This window comes from Lepisosteus platostomus, chromosome 24 (assembly GCF_059453375.1).
Source record: "Lepisosteus platostomus isolate fLepPlt1 chromosome 24, fLepPlt1.hap1, whole genome shotgun sequence".
Taxonomy (NCBI): domain Eukaryota; kingdom Metazoa; phylum Chordata; class Actinopteri; order Semionotiformes; family Lepisosteidae; genus Lepisosteus; species Lepisosteus platostomus.
Window position 1 is genome coordinate 10,951,217 of NC_142634.1, and position 19,211 is coordinate 10,970,427.

The 19,211-nt window shown below is 42.8% G+C and overlaps 1 protein-coding gene across 15 annotated transcripts in view; it reads right to left on the reverse strand.

The window, feature by feature from the left end:
* pitpnm2 (phosphatidylinositol transfer protein, membrane-associated 2) overlaps positions 1-19,211 on the reverse strand; it is a 104,890-nt gene that overhangs the window by 50,785 nt on the left and 34,894 nt on the right. For 13 of the 15 annotated variants that reach the window (XM_088617980.1, XM_088617983.1, XM_088617979.1 and 10 more), the window contains one exon: positions 1,378-1,550. In XM_088617980.1, the coding sequence (XP_088474106.1) occupies positions 1,378-1,455 (78 nt within the window). In that variant the 5' untranslated portion in view covers positions 1,456-1,550. Of the gene's footprint in view, positions 1-1,377; positions 1,551-11,534; positions 11,823-18,402; positions 18,810-19,211 lie in introns of those variants that run through there. The other 2 variants (XM_088617977.1, XM_088617978.1) reach the window with 2 other exon arrangements.

Genomic DNA, 19,211 nt, shown 5'->3' on the forward strand with positions numbered 1-19,211 from the left:
TATAGGCCTCCTACAAGGTTTAACTAGACAGGTGCTGTCTCCTAGAGTTTCAAATATGCATCCTAGATCATCAATCTCTGTAACTGCGCTCCGACAAGTCCTAGACAGAATCTAAATGTAAACTGGAGAAGAAATCAATTACATATTCTCCACCATCGTTTCCCAAGTGCTTTTAGTCTTCCAGGGAAAAATCCTTTCTTTGCAAACGGCTTTGTTTATCTTCAGTGTCTTCATTTCTTTCACAAACAGCACCTATAGACCATTAGCCAACGTTGTCTGAAGCTCCAGACAAGTTTAAGATAATATCATCACAGCAAATTAGCACAAGGCACGGCCGCATCTCCTGGTGGCCTCAGGGGACTGACAACAATTTAAGAAGCAGTGGAAAAAAAAGGGAGCTCATTCCCTTAAAATAAAACACTCAGGAGAAGACACTCCACGGGAGTGTGTTTTCTTTGGAACGCTAGTTAGTCTGATGTCATGAAAACCTGACAAAACACACTGTTAGCTTCCAGTGCAGCTCTTCTGCTGATGCAAGCTTCAATTGCCCTCCCCCAGCGCTGCAATTCAAGAAATCTGATTAAAAAATCTAAAAGACTGGCTTTGTTCCAGAAAAACAACAAGCAATAACATTCAGCAGTAATTTAATCACCATAATCTCTGCAGATTACTCAGTGGTTTTCGTCATGTAGTCAGAAATAAGCTTTATTACTGGGCAATGCTGTTAGAACTAATCTGTATAAATCTGAGCCTCTGGCTTGCATTATTTAGGTGAGCTTTATTCTAAATACCACACCTCACTGCAGCTGTGTGCTAAATTAGAACAACTGGAATAAAAATGGGATTGCAACCCAGCAATGCTCAATATCAACTCAACCACCTATGCACAATGCAAATGACACAGCATGCGTAGTCTTATGCTTTACATATTTCTCTAGCTCAGGTGTACATCCTGTGGTCACTAGCGCTCCCAGGCCTAAATCTTTTCCTATCCTGCTAAGTTAGGGAGAGGCAAATCCCAAAGGCATTTATCCGCAACTAAAGTCTGTTTTCGTAGCCTAATCCACCGTATTGATCAGAGCATTACCGACCAGGTTTTAGCCTTTGTTTAAATGCAAGCCGAGGAACAAAAGCCTGCATTTACATGTAATCATTAGTTTGGTGGTTTTTCAGAAAGACTCAAGTTACAATTTGAAATAGATCAGCTTTTGTGAAAAAAAGAAATGTGGGTCACACCAGCTTCACTCACACTGATTAGTCTTCTGAAATAATAGCCATCCCCTCCCCTGCCTGCCATACTGACCTGTAAGACGCTATCCCAAGCTGAGCCACGATCAAGCAGCACAACAGACCACAACAGGAGCCAGCCTTGCTTACCTGTATCATGTAGAGCTGTGCAATGCGGTACTCCTCCACACTCATGGGCAGAGGGATACGGTATTCTTTTATCAGCATGTTGAGCACGGAAGCCTTGCTGTGCGGTGTGAAGAAATCCGGTCGGCTCTAGAAATGTTCTATCAAACCGCTGGTGAGATGCTCATTGAGGAAACCTGGTGGAAGGAGGGAAAGAGACGATATTTAGAGCTCTGGTAGAATTCCAGAAGCCATGTTACAACAATGTGAGAATAATGACAGTATCAACACAAACAGACCTTTTCTGAAGATGAAACTGAGTCCCTGTACTAAACTGCCCCACCTTTAAATTTTATACAGACTAAATTCTTCCAGCATTCTTATGACGTAATTCAGTTTTACTGCGATTCATAGCAAGACACGCTTCCTTTTCACTGAAACAAGCCCTGGGACCCAGCAAGCCGATTTCATTTTTGTAATGACGATATGTTGTCTACGGCACCCTCCTTTTATTTCTGATCATCAGCAACAGACAGAGAAAATCTATCTTTGCATTTAAAGATAAACACTCCTTGCTTTTCCAAGACTATCGGTCCATCAAACAACTGTCCCCCGGGGGGTCCAACCAGGCCGAATACGAGAAGTGTCCCCAAACCTCAAGTGCTGGAAGCCCTGGTTTCCACCCGTGCATTTGAACTCCACACTCATGCAAGAGGTTAGCTCTTTCCTGATGAGGAAAACCTGGGAGCGCAACTGCTGCGGCTGAGGTGATGAAGAACGAAAAGGCACTTTCCAAATCATTAGCTGAATCACATGGTGAGCGCCCTTAGTCTAATACGGATTATCCTCGGTCATTATAATACCGAGGAGTCCTGCGCTCAGGAGTCCAGAGTTTCTCCCACCCTCAAGGTATGGGAAAACTGCAGGCAAGAGCAGAAGATCTACATTTTGGGAAGGACAGCAAGGGCAGGGAGAGCAGCGCTCTACAGAGAAAAGCATGTTCTTCATACACAAGGTGAGCAAAGGGACAGCAAAGGAATTTAAAAAAGCGAGCAAATATTTTTTTAAAAGACTCAAGATATTGAGCTTGCACCATGAGTGTACAATCCAGATTCCATTCTGTTTTCAACCACAGTTTCAAAAGTGTATTCTGCTAGCGCAGTTACACTGACACACATTTAGAAAGAGGGAGAGGTCACAGTCATTTAAAATGTGCTTGTACACAGCTCTGCTCCCTGACACCGAGCTGTAATATGTGACAGATGGGGCAGTTAAAGATCTAACAGGCACAGTAAAAAATGTTCATCTCAAACGTCATGAGCTCTACACAAAGCATGCTTCCTAAAAGAGGTGCTCTCCAGTAGTCTGAGTCTATCAAAAAAGGATCACTTTTTGCTCTTTGATCTCAGGCCATCTTTCAAGGAACAGTTCTGATGCCTGCGGTAATTTAATTAGTTTTTCTTTGTACTGTCAGAAGCTACTTTTAAAGGCACTTATATAAAATAATTTAATCTTCTCCTTCATCTTCTTATTGGAGCATTCCTCCAGTCTGGCATTCTTTCAGCATTCAGGGAAAGAGAACACTCACTCACACGGCGTGCAAAATGTAATTTACTCTGTACCTGGACCCCATCACTTTCTGCTGACTAGAACTTCTCTCTTTGCACGTCACTAATTGGTTACCTGGTGAGACTTGGTTAAAGTGAGCAAAGGCTGCCCACTGAGACAGACATCCCCTTGTGTGATCTTTGAAATGTCACTTTACAAAGACCGATTCAGCTGTTCAAAACAATCGCTTCGAAAAGTTATATTTTCCAACACCAATGCTTTTCTTATTGGTCCATCCTTTATGACGTGTGCTGTGCCTGATTCTTTTTCGCTCTATATATATCACCATATATATAGAAATCATATATATAGAAAGACATAAAGATATATCGACCTGAAGCTTACAGCTGGCAGCACACTGAAGCTCAGTAGGTGTGAGCCTGGCCATGGCAATGGAGGGGAGACCTCCTGGGAAAGGTTGCTGCTGGAGGTGGTGTTAGTGGGACCAGTAGGGAGCCAGTATAATGGTTAATGGTAATGGCGCAGTATAATGGTTATTAAAAATCCCAGGGCATTTGTCGAAAAGAGTAGGGGTGTTACCCTGGTATCCTGGTCAAATTGCCCCCTGGCCTTTACCAGTCATGGCCTCCTAATAATCCCCATCTCTGAACTGGCTTCATCACTTTTTTGTTTTTCTCTCCACTGGTAGATGGTGTGTGGGGAGTACTGGTAGGGGGGGGAGTCCCTATTACTTGTAAAGCACTTTGAATGGAGTGTCCAGGAAAGCGCTATAAGTGTATGGATTATTATTTTTTTTATGTGATTTCTTCAGTTTGGTTTTCCACTTACTCCAGCTGCTCCCAAAATCCATTTCAAAGGCGACTGACAAGGAAGTGAAAGGAGGAGGCACATCAGCTTAGCGACACAAAAGGAGAAAGAGCACTGCTAAAGCCCAGCAGGGTCCATCCTGGGTGACACTGAAATACTTCCCTGCTGCACTCTAATAGCAAACAATTTAAGAAATAAAAACAGGGAGAGATAAGGAGCACACACAGAATATTAAAGAATTGTTGACACGCAGAACAAGGTTAGCGAGCTATGGCTATATCACTTTCAGGAAAAAAAATGAAAACACACAAATAAGTTTCGGATTCAAAAAATTGTATAATACTGAGAGATCATTTTTCACTCCTTAAGTCTTCCAATGGGCAACACGTAAATGTGGACTGGTACTGACTGCACAGTAACCCCCCTAAATACCAAGAATGTATAACACAATCTACATAACATTTCCAAAGGGCCTCCCTGACAAGAGAGGAAGATTATAAGCTCAAAGATGCACTAATCGGATCAGCCCTGACACAATTAAAGCAAAACAAAGCATTCCTCCGAAAAGCCACTAAGACTCTGTGACTTGTATGCCTGTACTATTTACCTTACACAATTATGTTCGGGAGCAGAGACATTTTTGCTTTCCTGTGCAAGTAAGAACAATGGAAAAAAATATTTTTCTTTCTTAGCACTGACTGTACATCTCTCTCAACTCCAAAGGATTATGGAGTATTACAAAAAGTAAAATGAAGTAATGTTTATAACTGAACTCCCACTGTCCAAATACATACTGGTGTGTTAATTGACCTTAGTGTAAGTTTGCGTGTGTTTTTTTGTCAGTGTGTGTGTCCTGGTCAGGGTGTATCCTGCCTTGTGCCTGTTGCTTGCTGGGATAGGCTCTGTATTGGATGAAGTGGTTAGAAAATGGAGGTGGACTTTGGACAATAGATAAAATCCAGTGGGGTTTTACTTTTAAATTAAGAGATTAATATTTCTCTTTGTCAATTACTGGTTTTTGCTGTGATTTAGTGACATCTCTACAGCACCAAAGACTAAATATCAACTTGGCATTAGCAGTTTTATAAGTCCACAGGCACACTAATGGAACTTTATTCTGTAGCATTCTGGAAGCATGCAATTACAAGCCTGTGTTTCTCATTGAGATGTTTTCCGTATTGTATGCAGGGATGTGCAAAAAATATTTGAAATATTATCACTCCCAGTGGTACAGTACCTGCCTCGTTCATAAAACACAAAGAAGAAATAATGTCATTTGCTACACTATTAATAACTTTTAACCTCATTATGAAGATTAGACATTGCTGGCAGATATGTTATTTTTTATCTCATTGCACACTGCAGAGTCCAGCTCTGCTGTATGCCGAGGTGACGATTAGGAGATTTTGCGAAGTAGGCTCACAGTGGCGTAAAGAATAAACTGGGACAGCACACTACGGGGAATAAAAGTCTAAAAAAGGAAAGGTAACAGTAATTAGGCTATAATTCAAAATTAAAATAATTAAAAATGATGTAATAAAATGCTAAAAATGTACAGCTTGAACCTTATAAAACCTGACCCCTTCTCTGACACATCTCAAACTTGAGCCAGCACAAACCATTTTCAGTGTTTCTATTAATGTTTAAGTGGGCCATTAAGGAGATGAACAAAACATGTTTTTCCATCATGTTTCGGATATTAAAAGCCTCACAGCTCTTAAGTACCGTCTATGGTTGGAAAATTGTAAAGTCTGAAATTTTCCTGCACTGTTTTTCCTGACTTGACCTCCAAACCCAGCAGAAACAAGATCCTGCAATGTTTGAGACTGCAGATTAATCCTGTGAATATTCATCTCTGCTCCAAGGAGCTGTGGGCCGAAAAGTTCATTTTCTTTTTCACTCCTTGGCTATGAATTATAGATGGCACAAAGATACTCCGAGCGGCAGGCCATTAAAAATTCAAATTTATAATATATCAGTCACAGACAGTTTCTAGACAGTAAAGATTAACAGATATTTGTCTACTGAATCTCCTCAGGTCTTCTAAAAGCATCGATTCTTCCTTTTAAAGAACTTTATGAAGCAGAATCAAAGTTAATCCTCCATTCCACACCAGGCTTAAAAATAAAGTGTGCCAAGTGCACCAAGCCACAAAGAGTTAAAATGTATTAAACTGCTGCAATGAATGTATTGCACCTTTTCTAGATAGGTGCAGTTTGAAGAATTTGTTTCGCAATATATGTAATTATCATCAGTAAATCACAAAACCACAATGAAAAGAAATCATTCTTTCAGTGAACATGCAACTCTTGCCTTCAGACACATCAAGGTTTTGATTAATATAGTACTTTTCAACTTCAAAGGTCAAGCATCACAATATCCCTCTCTGATCCTATACAGAAATGGTGCTGCAGTTTGACAGATACTGTATATGTATCTAATGGAAATCATGGCCAGCCATGAAACACTGTTTTAAGCAACATTTCCTGAAGTGTTAACGCTGAATAGTTTTCTGCTGACGCGCATACAGCGAATGTCCCTGTCTTTTTTCATGAGGTCGTTACATGCAAGATTTATGATCTATTTGGCAGCTGGCTCAAGGCTGCTAGGGTGTAAATACACAGCAGTCCCAGTGTGCATTAAGATGTCCTGAAGTATGAGGTCCTGACACAGAACAATGTGACCATAAAGCACTTTGATGGACAGAATGTAGTGTCTGCTAAGCACAGGTGTCCCTATCTATTAGTCTTCTGTACAACATAGCATCACAATATCAACTGCCTTACAGATCAACCCATACTGTATAAGTCATATAAGTAGAAATGGGTACGACACATGAGTACGTATAAGTTTATTGTAGCAATGCTTCCTTTCACGGAAAATATTTACACACAATGGGATTTAAAAGTCCCAACCGATTTCTCTGCAGCTACTGTGTATAAGTATATTATTGTTGTAATGACTGTTTTATATGTGGTATGCATATACTGTTTTATTACATACGCACAATTATCTGCTTTATACATTCAGCAAGGATGATGAGCGAGATATTATAGAAAGACGAGACGTAATTCAAAGAAAAAAAAACACTTTTTATTTTTGTGTGGAGAAAACCTGAAAAGCATTTTTTTTCTTTGACACGAAGGACATCTTTGCGGAATGTGCACCTTGAATATGACAGAGATTTAATTTTTTTTAGCGGCACGCTAAATTCTCATCTGGCTGTCTGGCACAAGGCTGAAGGGTCCATTCTCCAGTCTAGACCTTTTCTGCTGGCAGGGCCTTCAAGACATCAAGGGTCAATGGTCTTAGATGTTGCAGTGTACTAATCACTGACCTAGTAGGTAATGACAGGGTTGAGCAGCAGGAAGGAAAAGCTTTGTCAAAATCAAAAAAGACTTTCTACAATGGCTGGTAGCATCTTACAATTCACATCACACACACCACTGCACAATTCACTGCCCAAAGTCCATTCACATTCTACACCTCTGGAGTGAAAATGGATGGATTACAGGTTTGACTTGCCCATCCAAAAATTAAATAAACTACTGTAGAAAGTACATTAATACTAGACACAGTATTCCAGCCTAAATTACTGTAATACTGTAGTACATTATAAATACACATTCTCTAAGAATATTCAGATTTAATTAAAAAAATCACCTAAACTGCTCAAATCAACCATATCATCATATGCTTAACCATATGATGAAGTAACCTCTGATGGCCTGAGACTTGGAATTGCAGTTCATTTATGTCATGAAATCTTGCACTTTGGCAACATGGCACAAAATGGCAACAGTCCACACAATTTGATAGCTCTTGAAAAGTAATTAGCAATTGATTTTTACTAGTTGCATGCTGCCAGAAGCTTTCAGTCCTCCACCAACCAGGTGAACCACTAATGTGAAGGCCAGAGGTCAGAAGATGAGGCAATTGGGGGTAACAGCACTACATTATGCAAAGCAACTTTAGCGCCTACAGGACAGCAACTCTCCACTTGGGAACATACAGTGATACCAACCTCACCTGCTCTTGAAACATCTTAACACTAGCCCACTTAGAGGTGTTTATATAGCAAATACATGAGAAAGCAAATGAGATACAGAAGCACCAAGACATCACTGTAAAAAGGCTACACCTCTTTCAAACACTTGCAAAATTTCAGTTATTGCTCAAGAAAGGTTACACAGACCAATTACAAAATGCATGCCTAGAAAGAAACGGGAAGAAACAAAGTATGAAATGAGTGATGGTTGAGGAGAAAGAACAGCAGATCTATCCACCCACTACACTGCTTCCTCGACTTGTGATCATTTTACCAGGTAGCAGGTCGGGAGTTTGGTCACAGCTGTGCTCACTCAGCCTCTCCTGTTCTTACTATCACCACTGAGCAATGCAAAACCACGGGCAGGAGGAGAATCAAGTCCCTTTAAAATGAGATCATTTCAGGTTTCGGAATGAAATAAGGGGGAAAGAGAATTTTGCCAAAGTGTTCCGACTCCCTGATTCAGACAGGGATTAATTTAAATCAGAAGGGAGCACTCATGTCTGAGAGTGCCGCAGAGAGCCTCTTCTGCTGGCTTCGACGTGAAGAGGGGCTGCTGCTTTTTCAGCTCCACCGATGAGCGGGCGCATGCAGTCATGTCAGTCAGTGGAGCTTGGATATTTCTGAACGCCATAAAGAACCAAGAGGTGCTCGTATCTTTTGTCTTTTTCCATCTCTAAGAGAGGTTGTGAATTACCGATGCTTCAGAGACTTGACGGAACCACGGAAAATACCCACAGTGCACCAGTCGATATGCATGCACAAGCACGCTGTACTACACAGCGGTTTTGAACTTGATCCTTTTTTGCGTTTCCTCGTCACAACACATGTGCCTTTTCGGCTGCCTGCTCGAGGAGCTCCAGTTATCTGAACAGGGTCAACAGCACGGCACCTTTGCTGAGCTGCTGCAGAAACCAAGTGTCTTCTGTTACTGCACTCAACCATGCAAGACATGTAGGCGTACAAGCATCTGCGCACCTGGCACAAAGAGCTTGTTATGAGAGGAGGGATTACTGTGCACCTCGGTGAGCAGCAAAACAGCAGTGCTAAACCCCTTCGTCTCGGCCGCTTCAAGACAGCATCCCCTGCCTTGCCCCGGCGTTAATCCTCTCCGGGACGGCACTGCCACCAGGCTGGACGGCCGGCGAGTGCCTTGATCCGTCAAATACCACTTCCTCCTCCCCTTTAGCCTTTTCCATATAAATTCAGACATTTCACAGGACGACCTTTTCCATATAAATGTAGACATTTATAATTCTAAGATTTCACGGGGACTCTGTAAATGTATCTATTCTTTCCGTTATTTATAAATGAGACACAAGACAACACAAGTGTTAAAAAGCATGTGGGAATCTCAGCATGCATCTGCCATACCATGGGATTCTTCCAGAATCAGCAAATATGCGCTAGTCACATGTAGGGCAAGGTCTATCTACATACCACTTTCCCTTAGGATGCATCCGTTGCTTTCCCAAAATACCTAAATAAAATACCCCCCTCACCCACCCACATCAACAGCAAAACCTCAATGGTGCCAAATCCAACCTACACACACACCTCTTGTTTTTGTGGGATTCCTGGGAGTTCCTCTCTTGCATTTTCAGGAAGGAGGGGAATAACTTTTTCAGGATTTCTAGAGGAGGCTGGTCGAAGGGATCAGCCCCCCACTGCATCGAGGTTGAATGGGAGTGCAGCCCTGGTCACACAGATGGACCCCCCAAAAATATTAGGACTGTAACAGGCAGCTCAGCTTCATAATGGGTTTTCCGTAGGAAATGCTTCAGAAAACCTGTTATGGAGATGTAATTTAATCAATAAAAATTATAGACAGACTAAAGGGACAATTTATAGAACAATCTTTCCAAACTTAGGCCCAGCCAATCATAAGCATCAGTTTTTTTGGACACCCTCCACCTCCCTTCATATTTTCATCTTTTAAATGCAGAGGAAGAGCAGCCCCACCCTATCAAGCACGAGTTAATCCAGCTGCTGTCGTGCTAAAGCTAGACCATGATGCATTGTAGCCTCACCCTCACGTCACTGGTCGCTCCCGTCTTCAAAAATAGGTGTGGCAGCTTGCTATGCATCAGTGGGGTTGAGACTGCATGCGTGGTTTATTTCCAAAACAGTGCACTCATACAGCATGAGAAGAATTGAAGGAGTGATAAAAAGTAGTATAATTTAGCACATTTCTATCCTTTTTTTTAACTTCAGAAATCCAGTTCTATTTTGTTATGTTCCTAGATCTGGGGTAATTATTGGTCACACACTGCTCTAGTGTAGCTGAAGCAAGCAGTGTTTGTCAGAGGCATAGAAGAAGAAGAAAAATGCATATTTATGGAAACATTTAATCAATACATAAAACCATGATCCCCTTGGCACGTTCTGCTCAATCGCTGCCTACTAGAATAAAGTGAAGTGTGTAGGCTGAATTTGGCACCAGCGCTGCATTAATCCACACAGAATAATTTAAACTTCCATGAAAAAACAGATCCAAGAAACAGTAGACTTAGTTGCACTCTTTGTAGAAATGCTAAACAGCTGAAATGTATTTTTATTTTATTCTGCAATAATGAGGAAACATTTACGGAGAATAAACCTACAATGAAATTTGTCATGCACTCATGATGAACACCTGCTGACACATGCCTACAGTATTTACAAGGAGGAAAATAAATTAATTCATTTCCAATGGTTCCTGTCAAGTTACACCCAGGTTAGACAATTGTCTTGCTAAAACAAAGCTTCTGCCACATCCCAAAACAAATGCGGAGAACACTCTCCGGAATAACAGAAGCTGTGCTGTAGCTACACTGCGGATTCTCAACAAACACTAGCGTGCATTTCAGCCCCTTTCAAACATTACTGTCCTTCTCACAGACCGTGCTGTATTGCAATACTGCTCATACACCCCTACTGTCCATGCCATTGTACCGCACTACAGAGGGTCTGTGTTAAAGAATAGAAAGATTGTTGCAAGCTAACCTCTGCATAAAACAGAATCCCTAGTCTTACTGTTCTTGACTCTAAAAATAAAGGCTAGTTAAGAAACTTCACCATAAATCTTTTACAACAAAATAGAACAGAAGGATAATTCTGTGCTGTCCATTCCACAGTGTTTCCATGTTCTGTATCATCCCATGTCATCAGAAACAAGGTAACATATCTCATATTATTTTTCTTCAGGGAAAATTACCACCAACTGCTACAGTGTCGGTATTATCAGACAAAAGGCTGTAGATCTCCAGTCATGTCATGGCAAAGCAATTTTAGAAAATGCCCCCTACTGCTGTAAAGCGCGTCCAGAGCACCAAAGGCTATTCGATGGAAACATTTCAGGCGCCCATGCAAGACTGAGACAGAACGTGGGTTTGAGGGAATCGGGCTGATGATCTTGGGAAAAAGGCTGTTCACCTGGTGTGAGGGGTTTTCCCAGACCACACAGTGACAGGCTGTTGACAGTGCAGGGGAGGGCTGATGTTGGAATAGCCCCACACCCTTGACTAAACAATTTCAGCAAATACCTTTGCTCTGTCACGCCACCTTAGTTACTGCAATTATTTGCTAACCGGCACATCATTTTCCTAAAGAGTAGGAGGACTGGAAGTGTTTTTGTGTTATGTAAGAATAACTGCAGCAGAAGAAAAAGCCTTGCTCCTCTAGAGAGTCCTGTATTTAAAGCACAAAAGAACTGTGAGAACACAAAGTATATTGATAGCATATATAACAGAGTGCTCTTTTATATAAGAAAACTCACCGGAGTTTTGGAAAGCACTGCTGAACAGCAGGGCCAATTTAGCCATCAGACTGAAAGGTAGTTCTTTTCCTTTGATTTTCTTTGTGGTACAACAAGGAGGCAAAAATGTGCTCAATGAAAAGTGGACTTGAAATGAAAAATTTCCAATGTAAAGCAATTTTCTTCCTCAATGAGGACGATGAAGACAGATGCTGGGGGAGTCCATGTGCACAGCTTTGCCTTTTGAAAAGAAGAAATTTACCATGTCTCAGGCTGTAATGATACAGAGGCTTGGTGCCAGGGAATAGCACTGGTTGTTGGCCCTTATTCATAAAGGATCTGGAACAGATGATGCACTGCTTACATTATGTGAGAACGTGGGTCAACATACCCACAGGCAACAGGCTGCATTGTGATGTCACTGTAAAAACGCTCAGAGCCGTCTGTGTGACGTGACCAGTTACCCAGCCCACACTGCCGACTCCTAGCAATCAGTAGCTTCAGTTAATGTGTGCCATTAGCCGTTAAAACCAGCTTGGAAAGCGTTACGGGAAAGGAACATGCCAAGATTGTTATTCAAATTATTTTATCAACTCTAAAACCATAAAAATCTCACATTGGACTGTGTAATCGAGTAAATCCATACCACAGCTAGATTTAACTCTACAGTGAAGCCAGACAGCATGTGAGGGAAAAATATTTTAAAAATCCTTTCCAGTGATTTGGCTATTACCAGACTGCAGCTGTTTGGCTCCTGTTTGCCAGGAAGGTAATTTAATTTGAATCTATGAGGCATAATGGCAGCTCAGGGATAAAGGTCCCTGTTTTGTTCAGCTACAGTACCTGCAAGCTCACCACAGGATTGTTCTGTTTGTTGCAGTCTTGTGTCAGTAAACCTCGTATTGCAAACCGAGCAAATCCCCACACCCCCTTTGGAATTACATTTGCGTTGCCGTGTTACCAAATAAACGCATTTGTGAACTCGTCACAATGCTTCCCTGGCTAAAAATAGCATCGAGGAGCTACGTAAATCGAGGGCTGCAAGGGAAAGAATGAAACAAAGAAACAACACCCTTCCAAAACCACTTCGCTTTTTGTATGAGCTAGAAGGGTACGTGCCCTGCGCTCGTGGCCACGTTTACAGTCTCCACCTTTTGTCCTGAGTGGCAAAGGGAAGATTTTCAACATGTTGATTACAGATATAAATGCGCAGATATGATATGCATACAGTACACATTGCTAATTTCTGCTTTCATAAAAAGATGCAAGACAGAAGGCTTGGGCATAAATAACAAAAACCTTTAGAGAAATGTGGTACTTTTTATTTGAGCCACATGTTGAACTGGCAATTTGTTATGCCAATGTGGTTTCAACACATCACTGTGGGAATGGTAGGGATGTGGACTGTGCCAGCTGACAGGCTCCAACCGCTTGGCCAACCCCTGGACACGGCTGGACTAATGGCCCTGGCCAGAGGTGGACTGCAGGGCTCACCCTGCACCCCTGGTCAGTACTCCTCTGGTTGCATGGGCAGCCTGCTACACAGATGTCTTTATTTCAGCTGTGTAACCTTCCAGCAGTCAGAAAGAAGCTCGGGAAGGAAACTGACAAGCCAAGTCGGAACCCTGCTTCACACACTCACTTTGCAGCGTAAGAGGCATCATTTGGCACACAGAGAGAGCTCAGCCGTCCTACAGTAATCTTATGGGTTTTGTCATGTTAAGTAAGTAAGGCCAAAACCAATGTGATCCTCCGGGGTTTACAAGTTGATCTAAAGAGGCTGAAATGACCCCTCAAGGCATTCACAGTACACAGTTCTGCTTATGCTTCTTTACTGACAGGGTTCCTTTCACAGCTAGTAGCTGTTCACCCAGTGAACAGACCGCTTATGTCTGACAAGAGCAGTTGTAGTTAACATGCCTTTTAAAATATTACCCCCCCCGCCCCCACTCTCTGCGTCACTGCTTTTTAATCAGACAACCAGGGGACGTCACCCCCGGCACCATGTTACCAGTGAGGAGAAGACACAGCTGTGAGGGCTGGCCCACCTTCGTCTGGCTGCAGAACAAGCCCCTTTCCTGAACCCCCTGCGTCGAACAGGCAGTAGAAAATGAAACACGACTCCGCTCTCCTGCTACGTCAAACGGTTTCGTCACACTCGCTGTGTATTTCCACCAGGCCAAAACAAAAGCGCGCTGGAAATGTCTCCGAGCAGGAGCAGGGCCAGGACTTGCGTGTGGACCCAGGGAAGTGCCTTCACAGAGGCTTGCAGACAGCAGGCCACGACTGTGACCCCTGAGACTTCCGACATGACGGAAAAGTACGATAGAATTGGCTACTGCAGATGTGACCGGATTTAATGCACAGAGGATGCTTGTTTTAAGAGATGCCATAAATGAAAGGAAATAGGACCTGGAAGCTAGTAATCTTCTAAATAAATCCCCCCCCCCAGCAAGAGTGTTTAAACAACACGGTGCATCTTACACTCTACAGCTTTCCAACTCTTGATCATTTTTATTTTTTTAATGTCATCTAGCAAAGGGTAGGAGAGAACATTGTGCTCGCTGTATGCGTTTTGCAATTGTCTAAATAAATAAAGCATCTTAAATAAGAATCTACCATAATAACTGAAACAAATGAAAAGACAGCACACTATTGTTTTACATGAACATAGGTAAAAAACAACAACATTTGTTTCCTTCCGATCAAGATTCCTGGTCTGCAGGGTTTGGAGATGATGGATGCATAATGAAAATGCGCTGTTCCTTTTCCTTTTCCAAGTGGTCAGAGACTGGACCGTCAGAGGCTCACCCCCACAGATGAGCTCACTCTCACTAAGACCAATCCAACTTCCTCAGATCCAGGGCTCAATAATAATAATAATAATAATAATAATAATAATAATAATAATAATAATAATAATAATGTATTGCATTTGCAAAGTGCCTTTCACACTCCATATACTGTAGGAGAGGATCTATCCAGCACTGAAGTGCAGACCCACCTGGATGAAGTGCAGCAGCCATTCTGCACCAGTAGCCCACCACACAGCAGATCAGGAGAAGTGAGGAATTACTTGAATTACTGAATTAAGGTAGAGCTTTGGTTGCTACTGTTCAAGTACTCCTTAGGTCGTTCACAGGGGGATTGGGCTGGGACACTGATGATAACTCTCCTGCTCTTATGAGCAGTGGCATGACCCAGCAGCGAGGAAACCTAGCTCCCACTCCTGGCCACACGTGAAGGCGCAGTCGTCTCTGCCAGGGAGTGGCACAGCTCCACCGCGCTGGTGGGCACAGACAGGGTGCCACGGAAGGGTACAAAAAAAAGTGTCGGGCCCTCCGGCTCACGGAAGGCAAAAAACAAAAGGGGTCCCTACTGTGCAGACACTTCCCACACTGCCTGCTGTCATTTTCTCCCAGCTTTCTTTCCCAAACCACACTGCGTTTTACAGGGCTTTGAAAAGCAACATTCACCCACCACAGACCAGAAACCATAAGAGCGCAAATAAAAAAAAACAGGAATGATGCTGTGATGTTCAAGAGTATCGCAACGACAAAATGCATGGATTTAGACAGTCATTTCCATGGCTTCCAGGTGGGCGTAGCATGAAATTGCTTCAGACTCGGTTAGATTCAACAGTTACTGGTACTAAGAATTATTGTGAAGTAAAACCCCCCTTTGCTTATTCCAATCAAATGCGGTCTTCGACAGGAGCCCCATTTGATTCACAAACACGTTTGTCACAACATCACAAGACACACTCTTTTTAAGGAGAGAAATGTACCGGCATCATTGTCATGAGAGAGAATAAATGCTCAGGCTGGGATTTATTTTTCAGAAAAGCACGCTAACTTAGTAATCAGCCTATCAGTACCTTTCTGTCTTGGCCATGTCATAAGGTAGGAGCTATTTTATGGAGGCCTGTCACTGCAATGCAAAACTCTTTATTGTATCTTTCCTAATCCCAGCTGGGCTGCTTGTGTGTGACTGCCATTAATCTGCACATCAGATACTTCCATACCATTCCATGAGTAACGACTGTGCATCTGCCTTCTTCGATCATTATCTTATTGCCCAAGACCTATTAAATACTGCACATAAGCAGCACCTACATACAGTATATAGATATTCTGCTGAGCAAAAAAGGTAAGAGGAGTCATTTCTGCTGCAGATAACACAAAGCGCACAGCAGATGAAGGAACAGAACAGCTTGAGGACCAACCAGTGTTCCAAAATGTGACCTTTAAAATGTCACCTCAGATTTTCCACTCACATCAAGCCTATTTGCTGAAGGCTGACCCTCACTGCTGACACAGAGCACTCTATCAGACGGGGAGATGAGAGCTGAGAGACTGAGGGAGAGTGAGGAAGAGAGAGGGAGTTAGCCCAGAACGGGGAGCAAGTGGAGACCCAGCTAGAGCAGCTCGGGGCTGAGAAGCTACCCACATCACCAGATCTTAGCTTCCAAAAAGTGGAGGGAGCCTGGATTACAAAAGCTTTCTGGGAACCCTAACAGCATCGGGGGAAGCACGTGAAGACGGCACATTAGTCTGTATCATATGAATCTCTGTGCACTTGCAGTGCGTCGAATCCCACGGTATGTGCAAGAAAGTAAGATTTAAATGGGGATGTTTTTGGAGTAAATAGCTCTGAACTGGTCTGTTTTCTCTCTGGGCCTTTGTGAGGAATGATGCTGGATACTCAACAAGTTCAATCAACCCTAGAGATCAGAGGTCAGGTTAAAAAAACTGGAGACCTGCCCAAGGAAATCCTGGATATCCAATTATTTTTTCCCATTTAAAGAACAGGCTGTATCTGTCGCAGACACTTGTGAGATACAGAATTACTTTTCAGTTTAACTAGCAAAACCCTGCAGAATATATTAACAATTGTTGGAAAAGGTAGGCTACTGTACATACATTATTTCAGGAGGATTTTAGAAAATAAAGGCATTTGTGGGTGTTTTATCCGCACAGCACCTTAAACACTGCAGCAGAGGTATATTAACAGATCAACGCAAATCCTTTTTCCCATTCTATACCATGAGTGCATTGATTACTTCCTGGAAATAGACTGGCATGTATTGGCAATTGAACACTGCACTGCATTCATTGAAAGAAAGTTGCAGAGAAACCACTCCCTCAAATATTAAATGCTAAAATATGCATTTACCTACTGATCTGACCGTAATAAACACATATCGAACTGAAATTATATCAGTGATAATCAACATAAATATGCACTGAAACAATTATTCCTGATCATCCAGAAGGTTTTTAAGACCCCAATACCAGCACCGTGCAATCAAAACCAACTGATGGTGAATATTTTAAAAAAAAACAAATGGAATAAAGCAAACAAATCTCACACCCACAAAATTTACTCTTTGTGTCAAAGTTGTGTCTCAACTACACAGAAGCTGATGAAAAGGGGAGGCGCGTTTTTATTCAAAGAGTTGTGGTAGTGTGGAAAGGGGTACACAGCCATGCCAATGGTGCCGACACCCTGGCTTCTCTCAAGAAACTGCTGGGCGATCAAGTAGCTATGAAATACCACATGAACTGAACGGGCAGCACTGCCTCCTCTCCTTTGTAAACATTCTTGTATTCATACAGTGACAGGAAACAGAAACACCAGAGAACATCAGACTGAGGAAAGGATCCATTTGGAACTAAGCTGATGTTCACTTTTTGGCTTAAGTATTTTCTTAATGTTTTCAATTAATTTTATTTTTTACACGCTCTACCTGGATCGAATGAGCAATATTTTGGAATCCGTTGACACTGGAAGGAATTCAGACAAACACAGTGCTCAATGGTAGGTTTTATTCAAACCATATGGACCTGTCGACGTGCCATTAGCTACCAGAAACGGAATTTTCCAGCACCTAAGGATGTCAGTTTTTTTTTTAATTACTCCAAACTCGGAGGGTGCATAAAAAACATTTCATGTTCCTGTTCATTTTTCTATTTTTATCAGTGATGCAGTTTGAAGTTCGTCAAAAAAGGGAGAGCAGCCAAAGACCAACGGTATATAAAACTGACACCCACAGCTCCCAGTTCCCTCACTCACTGGATTTAATGGACAAACAGAAACAAGGAGCACCTTCTTCCGTTCAAAAGGGCCAAGCACATCGCTATTTCTATCCGCATGTTAGAAATAAAACGGGAATCCTGTCGAAACATTGTGTCGTGTTTCTCCAGAAAACAAATGTGCTTGTGAGTGAAAGTCTGGTCGCCGTGGCAGCGTTAATATCGCCCCCCTTAAAACAATTAAGCAGAAGGGGGGTGGGCATAAGGTCCACTACTGAAGGAAGAATCACTAAAAACTGCTGAAGTGATTCATTGCTGTGCTGTTCGAAATGTCAGGAGTACGCCTCCACCCCCAGCACACACACACTTCGTCTCAGTGTACTTATAGCCAACACTAGCATGATTCATAAGAAAATAATGATAGAAAGCAGGTTTTGTGTAAGTATCAAGGGAGGGGAGAAACGGTGATCAGAGCATTCGAATGGTCCTATCGATTCTGCGTGTCACAGAGCAATGCAGTAATCTATATTTTCTGCAGACATTTCATTTCCTCACAGGTGCCTGGCTCACAACTGATCGGCATGACATGTTTTAAGTCAGCTCGGTTCACATCTTCCAACCACAGCTGTGCCCAGAAAACCCACAGAGAGCACCTGGCACTGGCTGCATCGGCCTGGTCGCGTACTGTATCTTCTTCTGCTTGCAATTTCTGATCTCAATGGTAGAAACGGGCGAAGGACATCATCTCTGCATGCACGCCTCCATCTGCGGTCTCATGTTATATGAAATGCCCATGAGTGGAAATGTACCCTGCCTTGCACAGGAGGAAAAAAAAAAAAAGGTCCTTTCGTTACCTCTGATACATCTTGGGGAATCTTGACTTGCCCACATTTTCACGCATTCCATCTGGGAACAGCGCCTGCGTTTGCCCCTCTCTTGTGAGACGTCCGTGTAGGCGCCGACGGATCTCTCCTGCCCGGCTGCTGTTTTGTTATTGCAGCTCGTCGGGACCCGCATGCAGCAGTACAGCACAAGGAGAGCGCGGTGCGGTGCGTGCTTGTCAGCGCAGCGAGACATCGAGTCAACGAAAAGGAGAATTGATCGCGCTCTTCCCCTTGGTTTCTCCCTCTCCCTCTCCTGCTCCTGCTCCTCGGCTGGAACCATGAGATGGAGTTGCCATGGAGAAGGAGGAGGCTGTTTGCACTGAACCGCTTTCCGATTCTCCAGCCAGATGATACGCCAGAGGAAGACAAACCTCCGGCTAATCAGAGCGGCTCCACGTTTTTACTGCACCCACACCCTCTCCTCCCCACTCTCTCCCTTTTCAATATGCTAGCACTGGCTGTACGATTGTTTACCACGCAGGGCCTGTTGAAGAAGGCTCACGCACATCTGCACAGGACAACAAACACATGTAATGCGCGGAACACGCAGTTGTTCTGTTCATAGAGGCGAGCACCTCTGTTCACCTTGATCACAACAAAAGACGTGAAAGACAAAGGCTGCAGGGCGGAACGCTCAATTTAAAAGCCTACCTCGGCTAAAGAAGCATAAAATAAATGAGGCAAGGAATACTTTTTTGTCTATTTTCTGCAGGTGCATAATTTGAATGGATAATTACGGCCATGGCCGGCATGGAGGCGCGGTAGTCAGCACTGCTGCC